This window comes from Odontesthes bonariensis, chromosome 16 (genome assembly GCF_027942865.1).
Source record: "Odontesthes bonariensis isolate fOdoBon6 chromosome 16, fOdoBon6.hap1, whole genome shotgun sequence".
Taxonomy (NCBI): Eukaryota; Metazoa; Chordata; class Actinopteri; order Atheriniformes; family Atherinopsidae; genus Odontesthes; species Odontesthes bonariensis.
This window is the reverse complement of record NC_134521.1, coordinates 1,420,888-1,435,314: the sequence shown is the minus strand read 5'-3', so window position 1 is coordinate 1,435,314 and position 14,427 is coordinate 1,420,888. Positions and strand designations below refer to the sequence as shown.

The following is a 14,427-nucleotide window of genomic DNA, read 5'->3' as shown; positions in this document are numbered from 1 at the left end:
CTGACATGTAAATGAAGGAGTTTATGCTTTGGATGTAACTAAGTAAGAGACAGTGTTTACAAAGCAGACTAAAGTGCATTTGTAGGGTTTTTGTCATCCAGTGAGATGAACATATTGATATTTCTGATTCCTTAAATGTTTTCTGTGAGATGTCCAACACAACTGTTGGGCTGGTGTTCCTGGAGAGAGTGTTGTATACCACTCTGACTACAGTTCCATGCTGTATATTCCTCTTCATTAATGGGACCATGTTGTACACTTTGAGGAGTAAACCAGTGTTTCGTGAAACTTGCCGCTACATTCTTCTTTATAACCTCCTGTTTGCAGACATCGTTCAGCTGGCATTGAGTCAGTTGATGTACATATTGTCTATCTGTAGAATATTTCTGACATATCCTGTATGTGGTGTTTTCCTCATGCTTGGTAACCTAACAAATCCAGTCTCTCCTCTGATACTGGTGGTGATGTCTTTGGAGAGATGTGTAGCAGTGTGCTACCCTCTGAGGCACGCTTCCATCATCACCATCAGAAACACAGCAGTGGCTGTTATTGTGGTTTGGGCCATTTGTTTTATAAATGTTGTCATTCAGATTCTTTTGCTGTTAGAATTTCCCTTCGAAGAACTAGAAACTCTGCAGATGAAAACGTTTTGTAATACAGTTGCCATGTCTCTTACACCACTATATTATGATTATGACAGAGCTTACACTTATTTTCTGTTAGTTTCTGCATGTGTGAATATCACCTCCACCTATATTGCTGTAATTATAGCAGCCACATCAGCCTCCACAGACAAAGCTTCAGCTCTTAAGGCTCGTAACACACTGCTGATGCATCTGGTGCAGCTGGGCCTCAGTATCTCCTCAACTATACATGGCCCATTACTATTTGCCGTCTCAAAACTTGTTCTCCTGAGTGTACTTCTGCGCATCCAGAATGTTTTTTATGTGTTTTTTATCATTCTTCCCAGGTGTTTGAGTGCACTGATCTATGGCCTCAGAGATCAGACCATCAGACCTGTCCTCATGTACAATTTATGCTGTCAAATTAAACTTCCTGGTATATAAGGAATGCCGAATATTTCCCCTTAACCATTTATGACCTGAAGCAACATATAGGTCAGTTTACCTTTCAATCCTGGAGTGACACATTGCATCAATAATTTCCAGACATAAAATTATAAATATATATATATAAATGTATATAACCATGATAAAAATGAAGGCAAAAGCTATTATGTACAATAAAAGCTGAATGTTTCACCTCTCAAATGGTCTTTATTTCATGATTTTTGATCCTTTAAAAGTAAAAAAATAATAGGTTATACTGGATTCTATTTCTTTTTCCATAAAATATCTGTTTTAAAATACTGATAAAAATATAGTAAAACTCTGTGAAAGCAGAGCCTCCATCTAAATGGGGGAAGATATAATATATTAACCTAGTTCAACAGAAAAAGTATAGAAATTGATTACACCCAACCTCTATTTTTATCCTAATATTGTGCTTTTTTTTCAGAAAAATAAGATTTTTATGCAGTAAAGTATTAGTATCCTTAACAACAGCTATGATATTTTCTAAATCATAACCAAATAGTTTTCATGCTTAAGAATTGCCAATAATTCTTAAATATTTAACTATATGGTTCTTTGTAAACTTGACCAAAAAGCATCTGATTGTGAAACTAATTAGTGAATGAAAAAAAAAGTGAGTTTCAAAGTACAATTGGTGTAGAACGTATGAGTTAAGGTTGGAGATAAACTAAGATCTCCTGTTTAGCTTCATCACCAAATTACTCAAATCTAAAAATGTCAATGTGATATAATCATTGTATCTTTTGTAACAATTTCATGAATTTGCCTGACAGTTTATTCCTCTGGTATTTTTTTTGTATGTCCAGAAGCACAAAATCAATTAGGAGTTTATGTTCCGGGACACAAATTTGGCCGTGGCTCAGTGGTTAGAGTCGGTCGTCCAATATCCGGACGGTTGGTCCGACCGACATAAAAAGCACACCGCTGCGTGCGTATCGATCGGGAATGGTGTGCAATGACGTTTGGCTCTCATTAGTCAAACGGAATTCAGGCAAAATGGGAAAAAGACGGAAAATTGCGGATGGGAAAATGCAGTGGAAATGAAAAAATAGGCCTATTGTAGAGGCCTTATAACTCAGCCATAAAGCAGAACACAGACCTCATTCAAACTTTATATGTGACAGGAGACTCTCAGCTTTAACTGAACCAAAGGGTTTGTATATATATTATACAGCTTTGACACAACGGCAGTTTACGTTTTAGGGAAACGACATCTCCGCTGAGGTGTCTCTCCCACTCTACTGCTCACTCTAAATTTGAGACTGCACCAATTCCTCAAACAAATGTCTCTCATGTCCAAAATATCTGCCCGATCTGGACAAATTTTACTTCAAAATGTAGGCATTTTTGTCCTCTTTCACACAAAGTCACACTCATTGAGCTCTGCCACACAGATTTATCACAAATTGCCTCTGAGCCCAGAGCTCGCCTCTCCATTTCCATTATAAACGCCTAAAATCATAAAATTCAGGTGAAAATGATTTTAAAACTGCCATAAAAAACGAGCCACACATAGTAGCCAAATGAAAATTACACCGCTGGCTTCTGCTATCTCTTGGGGCGCTCACGGTTGAAAAATTATTCGGATACGGCATTTACTTTTCGAACACCGACCGTTTGTTCGAGACAGTCGAGTGCAATCTAAATTTAAGAAGCCATAGTGTGCGTACATATGTCAGTTTGCTCTCTGTCTAACACAGACAAGCCGCACCTGCTCCTGGTACCGGGGCAACGCCTTGTTAGCCTGCTCTGTTCTAAGACTGCTTATGAGGGCGGAGCCAAGATGGATGCCATATGTGTTGCTTTTGGGAGTCGCTCATTGACTCTGTAGCGCCCCCTACGATGCTTAAAAATGTTCCCCGTAATGGGGTTAGTTTTGCGTGGGACAACGAAATTCGGTAAACTCATTCATCGTGCCCAGACACACAAAAAAGTCACATGCCGCCATGGTCCCACGTCCACAGGAAGGCGGCCATTTTGGATGGAAAGTGCGTTTTGGTGCCACTTTTGCCCGATTCCACGCCTTGCATTTGATCGAACTCCTCCTACAGATTTAATGCTACAGACGTCAAACTTGGCCAGGTTACTCTTAAGACATGGGGGGGGTGGGAAAGAATCATGGGGAAACTTTTTCAAACCACAAAGGGCGTGGCCATGGCAAGGCGGTGAAAATTTTGTGATGGCGTTTGTGGTTTGAAAGCCTTATCATCATCGCAAGGTCTTGAAACTTGGCACACGCATCCACCCTGACGACCTCGTACGTATGAAAAGGGTATTGTGTGTGGGCAGAGCAAAATGGCTCATTGTTGCCCCCTACGATGCTTCAAAATGGTCTCCGCATTGGGGTTAGTTTTGCGTGGGACAACAACATTTGGTACACTCATTTATCATGCCCAGACGCACAAAAAACTCTCTTGCCGCCATGGTCCCACGTCCACAGGAAGGCGGCCAGTTTGAATGGAAAGTGAGTTTTTGTGCCATTTTTGACCGATTCCACGCCTTGCATATGATCGAACTTGTCCTACAGATTTAATGCTACAGACTTCAAACTTGGCCAGGTTACTCTTAAAGGATAACTGCGGTATTTTCAACATTAAGCCTCTTTTCTGAGTTGTCTGCAATGTTTTAGAACCCCCCTCTCTGCTTTTTTGATGTTTACTGCTGTCTCCGGTATTTGCCTAATTTTGATTAATCTCAACCTGCTTCAGAACGGCAAGTCATGCGCATGTCCAAAAAGGTCCGTAAAAGCACCATAAACGTCCGTTTTCAAAATCATCAACTCACCGGAGTGGTTACTGGTGTGCACTGGTAATCCATATCAAATTTCGTGGCGAAAAGTTGCTTCTGTCGTGTTTTATTTGGCAGCTCGTTCATGCTCGAACTATTTTCTTAGTCACCTCACAGCCGTGGATAAACTTCCGCTCAGCAGTTGAATCTGACTTGCTATACTCCACACCACTTGATGGCGCCATTGATGGCGATTGTTCATTGTCCTTCGGCAAGTAATCGGCACGTAATCAGAGTAATATCAACGAACATCCAGTCTTCAAGCAGTAAACATCAAAAAAGCAGTGAGGGGGGTTCTAAAACATTGGAGACGACTCAGAAAAGAGGCTTAATGTTGAAAATACCGCAGTTCCCCTTTAAGACATGGGGGGAAAATTAAGTCGCTTATAACTCCCACATACATTATTTAATCTGTCCCAAACTTGGACCCAGCCTGAACGCGCACATATAATCATAGTGACATCCACCTATAGCGCCACCTGCTGGTGGTTGGAAACGTCTTTTTTTTTTTTCACACCTTGCATTTGATGGAACTCCTCCTACAGATTTAATCCAAAAACCTCCAAACTTGGCCAGGTTACTCTTAGGACATGAGGGGAAAAATCATGGAAAACGTTTTCAAACCTCAAAGGGCGTGGCCTGGGCCAGGCAGTGAAAATCGTGTGATGGCGTTTGTGGTTTGAAAGCCTTATCATCATCGCAAGGTCATGAAACTTGGCATACACGTCCACCCTGACGACCTCGTACGTATGTAAAAGGTATCGTGTGTGGGCGGAAATAAATGGCTCAGTGGCGCCCCCTAGAAATTTTCAAAAACCCTTCCGCATTGGGGTTATTATGCGCTCATACGTACTCAGAGGGTATCGTGCGTGTGGGCAGAGCTGCGCGACTATGACGTCCAGCGCGTACCCCAACGTGCCAACATGTCGGTCCCGCATACAGCTGCTTGCAGCTTTCTAGTTATGTTTGAAGTCTTTTTACTACCTTTACTTAATTTTTACTTTGTATTATTTACCTTGAAGAGCTTTAACACCATCTAACTCTGAAAGACATGGAAAACAAACAAAACACTTCATGTGACAAAAATTCTATATGCATCTGAATAAAAGAATCTCATTCCCTTCATTTTTTGACGTTTTGACTGTTACTATAGATACAATTTTAACTTTGAGCTGTTGTTTATGTAATTTGGAAAGCCAGTAATTAATAACACTATTAAAATCTTTAAAAAATTGAAAGCAAATACACCTATTTATTTTTCACTTTCGTCAGTAATTGATAAAAATGACAAAATGTGAAATGTAGCATAAACTAGAACATGTTTTATTCAAAAGACTGACTGAAGCAGTAACTAACTGGAGGAGAGATTTCATGACCCATCAGTGATCTGGTAACCATGTTAACATGATGCATCATGGGATCAGGTTGCCAGGAAAGAGCTCATAAATTAAACATTGGGTCAAGTAAACCAAGCAGACCAGCTTTGCCCACAAGGAAACAGGAGCTGACCTGACACCTATCTTCACAGGTGAAGAGTCTTTGTATGATTTTAAGTTTTTAACAATGTGTTGCATCTAAAGTGTTTTAGGGACACAAACTAAATCAGTGATTCTTTAGTGTTTCAGCCAACAGATGGATCGTTTATATTTTCACTTTTTTCTTCAATGTATGTGTTTATCTAACTATCATCAGTGCTGAACTGCACGATCAGATCAAATTAACTCAGTGCTCATCTCGTTTTTATCAACAACATTGTCAACTAATCTAAGAATAGATCATATTTCCTGTTCCTGAACTGCTAACTATGCTTAACCTGAACCTAGACTTGGACAAAGCTGATATGTGAAATGTGATAGCAGGTAAACCAGAGCAGCCTTTCTCAAAGCAAACACAGACTCCAGCCTGCTGATACACTGACATGTAAATGAAGGAGTTTATGCTTTGGATGTAACTAAGTAAGAGACAGTGTTTACAAAGCAGACTAAAGTGCATTTGTAGGGTTTTTGTCATCCAGTGAGATGAACATATTGATATTTCTGATTCCTTAAATGTTTTCTGTGAGATGTCCAACACAACTGTTAGACTGGTGTTCCTGGAGAGAGTGTTGTATATCACTTTGACTACAGTTCCATGCTGTATATTCCTCTTCATTAATGGGACCATGTTGTACACTTTGAGGAGTAAACCAGTGTTTCGTGAAACTTGCCGCTACATTCTTCTTTATAACCTCCTGTTTGCAGACACCGTTCAGCTGACACTGAGTCAGTTGATGTACATATTGTCTTTCTCTAGAATATTTCTGACATATCCTGGATGTGGTGTTTTCCTCATGCTTGGTAACCTAACAAATCCAGTCTCTCCTCTGATACTGGTGGTGATGTCTTTGGAGAGATGTGTAGCAGTGTGCTACCCTCTGAGGCACGCTTCCATCATCACCATCAGAAACACAGCAGTGGCTGTTATTGTGGTTTGGGCCATTTGTTTTCTAAATGTTGTCATTCAGATTCTTTTGCTGTTAGAATTTCCCTTCGAAGAACTAGAAACTTTGCAGATGAAAACCTTATGTAATACAGCTGTCATGTTGCTTTCACCACTATATTACGATTATGAGGAAGCTTATACTTATTTTCTGTTTATTTGTGCTGGTCTGATAATCACCTCCACCTATATTGTTGTAATTATAGCAGCCAGGTCAGCCTCCACAGACAAAGCTTCAGCTCTTAAGGCTCGTAACACACTGCTGATGCATCTGGTGCAGCTGGGCTTCAGTATCTCCTCAACGATACATAACCCATTACTATTTGCCGTCTCAAAACTTGTTCTCTTTAGTGTACTAATACGCATCCAGAACTTTTTTTATGTGTTTTTTATCATTCTTCCCAGGTGTTTGAGTGCACTGATCTATGGCCTCAGAGATCAGACCATCAGACCTGTCCTTGTGTACAATCTATGCTGTCAAATTAAACTTTCAGTTATATCAGGAAAGCCGAAAGTTTCCCCTTAACCCGTTATGACTTTGAGAAACATTTGCATCAATTTACCCCTCAAGCCTGAGGTGACATTTCAAGGTGATATCATTTTCAAAAGCATTCATTTCCAATAAAAGCTAATTCAACTCTGAAATGGTCTTTATTTCATGATTGTAGTTTCTTCAAAAGTTGAAAAATAAAAGGTTAAGTACTGAACACTATTTATTTTTCCATAAATATCTCAGTTTTAGAATACTGGAACGGTAAAACTCAATTAAAACAAAGCCTTGGTCAAATTGAGCAAATATACAATATATCAACCCGGTTCAACAGAAAAATGTATTAAACCAAAATCTTTGTATTCATCCTAATATTTTATTATTTTTATTACATTTTGTTTGTGTCCAGCACATTTTTTGGTAAGGAATTTGTCATACTGTCAGCCAGAAAAAATAGATTTTCATGCTGTACAATATTGTCTTTAACAAAAGCCATTACATTTTCCAAACCCTAACAAAGTATTTGTAATGCTTAGCATGTACCAATAATTCCTAAATATCTAAATTCAACTACATAGTTCTTCATGTCTAATCCTGACCGAAGAGCATCTCTGACAGAGAAACTAATCCGTGAATAAAAAACAACTAAGATCTCCTGTGTAGCTTCATCACCAAATAATCTAAAAGTGTCAGTGTGATGTGATAAATATTTCTGTTGTTATGATTTTATAAAATGGCCGAAAAGCGTATTCCTCTTTGTATTTATTTTCATATCCACAAGCACAAAATTAATCCGTCATTTTTTTTCAGGAATATTTATAAAATGACTCCCAATAATTTAATCTCTTCATTTCTTATATTTTTCTTGGTTGTGCTGCTTCCAGTACTGTTTATTCCAGTCAGTTTATGTTATAGCTTTTATAGAATAATTTTTAATCCATCTTGTGTTGTTATCTCAAAGAAATCTGCCTTCAGGCTATCAGAATCAACAGTGCAGGTGTCAGGTGTCAGGTTTGGGTGGGGAGGTAGGACACCCAAAACAAAACAAAAAGACTTGACGTGACATGGAAAAATACTTAGTTTGGAAGTAGGGTCGTGGCATGGCATGAGGGATATTGACGGGTAGAATCTGGCCAAGAAACAGGGGAGCCTGGGAACTAAATAGGGAACTGGGTAATTGTGAATGAGTGCAGCTCATGGGGAAAACACAGGTGAAGTGAGTGAAACTAATGAGCTGAGTGAGGGAAAAAACAATGGAAAAACCTAACTAAACATGAACTCAAAACCCAAGACATGAAACAACCTAAAACATGATAATATACAAAACTAAAAACATGGGGAAAATCCCATGGGCGTGACAGCAGGCACCTAAAACTTCAAATCAATGCCAATTTAACTGGCTTTAACCAATCAGACTCATTGGCTTTAATCGATCAGATTTCGAGTTGCTGACACTGACGCCATCCTTCAGCGTACAATCACCTCAACATCTTTACGTCCATTGATTGGATGGTCAGAGAGAGGTCATTTGTCGACGTGCACATGCCAAAGCATTTTCATGATTTGATAGCTGCTTCTTGAACAGATGAACAGAGAAGACATTGATTTGGTCGCAGATATACTTTTAAAGCAATTTTCAAAATGGAATTTTCAAGAAAAGCTAGATCAGGAGAAAGGGTCAGACATCCCCAGAACTCTTGACCCAAACTCCTGACCCAACCAAGGAAAGGCTTTGTCTGCTACTTTCACTTTCGTAACTATGTGCAGTACTGTAGTGGATTTAACATTATTAGGTTACATATGGGCTGTAATAAAAGGTAAATATCCATCCATCCATCCATCATCTTTCACTTCTCCGGGAATCGGGTCGCGGGGGCAGCAGCTTGAGCAGAGAAACCCAGACGTCCCTGTCCCCGGCCACTTCCTCCAGCTCTTCCGAGGGGACTCCGAGATGTTCCCAGGCCAGCCGAGATACATAGTCTCTCCAACGTGTCCTGGGTCTTTCCCGGGGTCTCCTCCCAGTGGGACGGGCCCGGAACACCTCACCAGGAAGGCGTCCAGGAGGCATCCTAACCAGATGCCCGAGCCACCTCATCTGACTCCTCTCGATGCGGAGGAGCAGCAGCTCTACTCCGAGCCACCATTCCACCGCATCGAGGTGAGTCCGACTATATCTAGCCGGAACCGCTCAACCGCTCAGCCTCGCGCACCAGCTCAGGCTCCTTCCCCAACAGAGAGGTGACGTTCCACGTCCCAAGAAGCAGCTTCAGTAGCCGAGGATCAGACCACCAAGGTCTTTGCCTTCGGCTCCCGCCCAGTTCACATTGCACCTGACCCCCTTGGCCCCTCCCACGGATGGTGAGCCCGTCGGAAGGGGGACCCACGTCATATTTTTGGGCTGTGCCCGACTAACCCCAATGGGCACAGGCCCGGCCACCAGGACCTCACTGCCTGGACCCGCCCCTGGGCGTGGCTCCAGGGGGAGGCCCCGGTGACCCGCGTCTGGGCAAAGGAACTTGTTGTGCAATAATTATCTTCATCATAGGGGGTTTTATGAGCTGTTCTTTGTCTGGTCCCTCATCTAGGATCTGTTTGCCTTTGGTGACCCTACAAGGGGCTTAAAGCCTCGGGCAACATAGCTCCCAGACTCATTGGGGCACGCAAACCCCCCCACCACGGTAAGGTGACAGCTCATGGGGGGTAAAAAGGTAAGCACAAATTGAATAATGAGTTGTGGTTTTACTTGGCCCTTCCTGGATTGTGGCCTTGCTGGGGAAGAAGGGCTTGCATGGTCTCGTGATCTCCAGAGCTATGTCATAAGGAGCTATATGATCCTGATAGTGTCTCCCAAGGCGAACAGGTCCAGATAAACACGATACCAAAAAACCCCTACAGAAGGAACACAAGAAGACATGTACACCTGTTAGGGTTGCCGGGACCTACACCCTGACTCAGGAAGGAGGCCTTCAGGGCCTGGTTGTGTCGCAAGGCTCCCTACGCAGTAGGTAGGTATCGACAGGCTAGAAGGGCAGCTGCGGTTGTAGAAGCAAAATCGGGGGCATGGGCGGACTTCGAAGAGGCCATGGACAGTGACTTTCTGTCAGCCTCAAAGAGGTTCTTGTGCAACATCCAGCGACTCAGGAGGGATCAGAGTAGTCTTGCTCAATCCGCGTTCGGATGGAGTGGCGATCCTCTTACCTTGAATGAGGATATCGGTGGAACGTGGAAGGAACACGTTGAGGAGCTTCTGAACCCGACGGACATGCATCCTGTACAGGAGTCAGAGCCGAAGGCGTCTGGGGTGCCAACATCCATTTCACCGGTGGAGGTCACCAAGGTAGTCCAAAAACTCCTCTCATGTCAAACCTCCCACCAAGGTTTGACCATCACTAGTTTGCATATAGCACTAATAGATCTAAAGAAAACGTCATAGCCTCATCTCTCCACACAACTCTGTCCCACGTGGAGAAACATAGGAACTTTGCTTCAGCTCAGCATTTCACACGACTATCAGTGTTAGTATTTCACACATACTCCCCGCATGGTATGGCTAACATCCTTTTGTGTTTCCTTGATATTTACCTCCAGCCCTCCAGCCCTCCTCTCCCTTACTGCTCCTTCTGTTGTTCATCTTGTAGGATCATCTCTAGGATTACTGCAAATGAAGTGTAAATCAACTTATTGGTCTCTGTGATGGTTCCAGGAGTATATCGTGCTGCATTCAAATTCAAATAAAAAAATTCATTATTAATCCCCCGAGGGGGAAATTCCAAGAAGTTCCAGTACAACCCATCCAGACAGACAACATAAAAAACAAAACAAGGGAGACGGGTGACCGTGGCCATGCAGCTCAGTGATAAGCGCAGCACCTTCCAGATAGGAGAAAATACCACATTAGGTGAGAGGAGAAAAAAATCATATTTCACACTTTACCCTTACCAGGATACAGTTTGAGATTGCAAAAAAACCTCAGCACAAAAAAAACACACATACACACAACATCAAGCATTGGGACCGGTGAGGAGGTGTGGGAATTGCGTATGTTAATCATTTAGAGTGTGTGTGTGTGTGTGTGTGTGTGTGTGTGTGTGTGTGTGTGTGTCCAAGTAAGTCCATGAAGCACTGTCTCAGAGGCCATTGTCCTTGATAATGCGATGGAAAGTTTATCAGCCAGCCTAAACAGTTTCCACAGGAGTCCTCAAGAAGGGGAGGGAGCACATGGGGCAGAGCGTCTTATTTACCTAGCATCCAGGAGAAGTTGCAGCTGGCAGCCAAGGCCAGCACAGGGGAGCCAGATTGAGATAACAAAAATTGTTTGGGTCAGGCAGACTTCATTTTTCCCCGCCTGCCTTGAAGTCTTTGCTGGTGCGTCTCAATGGCGAACAGCCAAATTCCAGGACCTTTCCGCCCGGTCCGAGCGATCAGCTTTCTCCCAGATTTATTCCATTTCTCTTCGGAGTCCAGGAACCTCAGCCAGCCTGCGAACCTGTGTAACGGTCGCATCCAGCTTCCGATTCTGCTCACGTAACATCTCAGTGTGAGTGTTGATTGTTCTGCCGACCCCCTCAAAACTCTGCCCACGTTTTCTTAATTTCTTGATATGCCAGGTATCCCCCAACTCCAAACAGCAGGAAACCAGTAATCATAAATCCAAATGTGTATAAATCTTCAACATCCTCGACTGACAACATCGACAAACACACAATCCTCCACTTCCCCCAGGAGTCCATTGAGTATCCAGCGAAGAATGTACCGCCAGGGCATGAGGGTTCTCCTCCCAATTTTGCATTTGAGAAAATTTGATCAATTGCGTTGCGAGACCAGCTGACCAGATCCATAATTCTTGAATTTGTACGATATATAAAGAGAGGCTCCAAAAGACAAAACTCAGATACGCTGTAACAGAACATGGTACCCATTCTTTGTTGGTAGGGATGATGATGTATCCCTCCTGAGATGGTAACATCATAGCATGTTAATGCCTTAACTTGAGTTTCGGGACTCAGATCTAACTGTTTTAGGGCTGAACAAACTTGGTTTTGGGTGGTTTTGAATGTAACTTAGTGCAACGGAAAGGGGGTTAGATCAGAAATAGTATATATTATTCTTTTGTTTGTGATGTGCAATTCATTTTTTATTTATTTATATAGCGCCAAATACAACAAATGTCATTCCAAGGCACTTAGATAGTAAGTCCAATTCAAGCCAATTGGAATTCAATTCATTGTAATCATAATTATTCATAAAATAATCCAATTCATATTGAGCCAATTCAAAAACAATTTCCTTAGCTAAGGAAACCAACAGATTGTACTGAAAACTTTTTCTTTTTCGGTCCAATCTCCCGTCCTGAGCGTGCCTGAGGTGACAGTGGAGAGAAACGACTCCCTTTTAACAGGAAGAAACCTCTGGCAGAACCAGAACCAGGAAGAGTGGCCATCCGCCTCCACCAGCTGGGGTTTGAGAAGACAGAAAGGGGGGGGGGGGGGGGGGCCGTGGCGGCACTGTAACACCATTCAAAGGATATCTGTTGGAACAGGGAAACACGAGTTAATGACCACAATAATGTCACATACACATCGAGAGAGTAAAGTGAGGAAAGGTGTGACAGATGAGGCCCCCCAGCAGTCTAGGCCTATAGCAGCTTAACTATGGGATGTTTCAGGATCACCTGAGCCATCCCTAACTATAAGCTTTATAAAAAAGGAAATTTTTAAGCCTGATTTTAAAAGTGGAAAGGGTGTCTGCTTCCCGGACATTTACTGGCAGCTTATTCCACAAGAGAGGGGCCTGATAACTGAAGACTCTGCCTCCCATTCTACTTTTAGAAACTCTGGGAACCTCAAGTAAACCTGCAGTTTGGGAACGAAGTGTTCTGTTAGGAAAATATCTTACAATGAGGTCTTTAAGATATGATGGAGCTCGGTCATTAAGAGCTTTATATGTAAGGAGAAGAATCTTAAATTCTATTCTGAATTTAACAGGGAGCCAATGAAGAGAAGCTAAAACTGGAGAAATATGATCTCTCCTGTTAGTTCTCATCAAAACTCTGGCTGCAGCATTTTGGATCAACTGAAGGCTTTTCAGAGAATATGTGGGACAGCCCATAAATAAAGAATTACAGTAGTCCAATCTTGAAGTAACAAATGCATGGACTAGTTTTTCTGCATCACTCTGAGACAAGATGTTCCTGATTTTAACAATATTACGAAGATGAAAGAAGGCAGTCCTAGAAACCTGTTTTATATGCGAGTCAAATAATAAATTCTGGTCAAAAATAACTCCAAGGTTCCTCACTGTAGAACTAGAAGCCAAGGAAATACCATCTAGAGTAACTATATAGCTAGACAATTTCTCCCTGAAACGCTCAGGTCCAAAGATAACGACTTCAGTTTTGTCTGAATTTAGAAGCAGACAGTTCTGAGTCATCCAGGTCTTTATATCTTTAAGACATGCTTGTAGTTTGACCAACCTATTGGGTTCATCTGGTTTTATAGATAAGTACAGCTGAGTATCATCAGCATAGCAATGGAAATTTATGCCATGCTGTCTAATAATGTTACCTAATGGAAGCATGTATAAAGTGAAAAGAATCGGTCCAAGCACAGAACCCTGGGGAACTCCATGACTTACTCTGGTGTGTAAAGAAGATTCTTCATTTACAAGAACAAACTGAAATCTATCAGATAAATATGACTTAAACCAGCCTAATGCAGTTCCTTTAATCCCAATAACATGTTCAAGTCTCTGTAATAAGTGTGTGGGAAATAATTATATTTGGAGTCTACCTTTTACTTTTTGGCTAGCAGAGCTTTTACATGCACAATAACACCATCTAACTAGAAAATTTCTGAAGAAATTTTGATGGGTGCCAATCTACTGCCCGCCCTATAAAAAAAATGTTTAGTTTAGTTAAAGTTGACAGTCTCCAGTCACATATAAACTTTGAATGAGGTCTGAGTTATGAGGCCTCCAAAATAGGGCAGTTGAGGCAAAAGGGCCTTCTTTTTCTGTCCTTATGACAATGATTTTTAATCCTGATGCATATGCCTGGAACAAACCCTATAAAGTTGAGAGTCTCCTGTGACATAAACTTTGAATGAGCTCTCTGTGATGTCGTATGGCTGAGTTATGAGGCCTCCAAAATAGGTCAGTTTTTGGCATTTGAGGCAAAAGTGCCTTCTTTTTCTTTCCTTATGACCATGAGTTTTAATAATGATGCATATGCCTGGTACAAACCCTATAAAGTTGAGAGTCTCCTGTCACATATAAACTTTGAATGAGATCTCTGTGATGTTGTATGGCTGAGTTATGACAATTCCAAAAAATAGCAGTTTTTGGCATTTTTGGCTCGTTAAGTGCTTCTCAATCGATTTTCCCATTGAATTTTGGGCCTCTGCGAGACCCAAAATTCCTAAGACAGGTCTGATGAAGACAGTTATGTCATTTTTTATCAAGGTCCTGTTTAAAATACAGCTTCAATGGCATTTTCAAAATGGCCTCATTTTGTGCTTTTCAATCGATTTTCCCATTCCATTTTGCGCCTCTGCCAGTCCCTAAATGGAGGAGACATTTATG

General features: G+C 41.7%; 2 protein-coding genes across 2 annotated transcripts; both read left to right on the top strand.

The window, feature by feature from the left end:
• The first annotated feature begins 148 nt into the window (after positions 1–148).
• LOC142401875 (odorant receptor 131-2-like) lies at positions 149–1,067 on the top strand. The gene has a single exon (XM_075487336.1). The coding sequence runs from the start codon at positions 150–152 to the stop codon at positions 1,065–1,067; it is 918 nt and encodes a 305-aa protein (XP_075343451.1). The 5' UTR covers position 149.
• Positions 1,068–5,547: 4,480 nt separating this feature from the next.
• LOC142401874 (odorant receptor 131-2-like) lies at positions 5,548–6,885 on the top strand. Its single transcript, XM_075487335.1, has one exon. The coding sequence runs from the start codon at positions 5,944–5,946 to the stop codon at positions 6,883–6,885; it is 942 nt and encodes a 313-aa protein (XP_075343450.1). The 5' UTR covers positions 5,548–5,943.
• Positions 6,886–14,427: the final 7,542 nt, after the last annotated feature.

What these genes read in the sequence shown, in the direction of transcription:
- LOC142401875 (XM_075487336.1), top strand. Translation starts at nt 150, where the DNA reads ATGTCCAACACAACTGTTGGGCTGGTGTTCCTGGAGAGAGTGTTGTAT.
- LOC142401874 (XM_075487335.1), top strand. Translation starts at nt 5,944, where the DNA reads ATGTCCAACACAACTGTTAGACTGGTGTTCCTGGAGAGAGTGTTGTAT.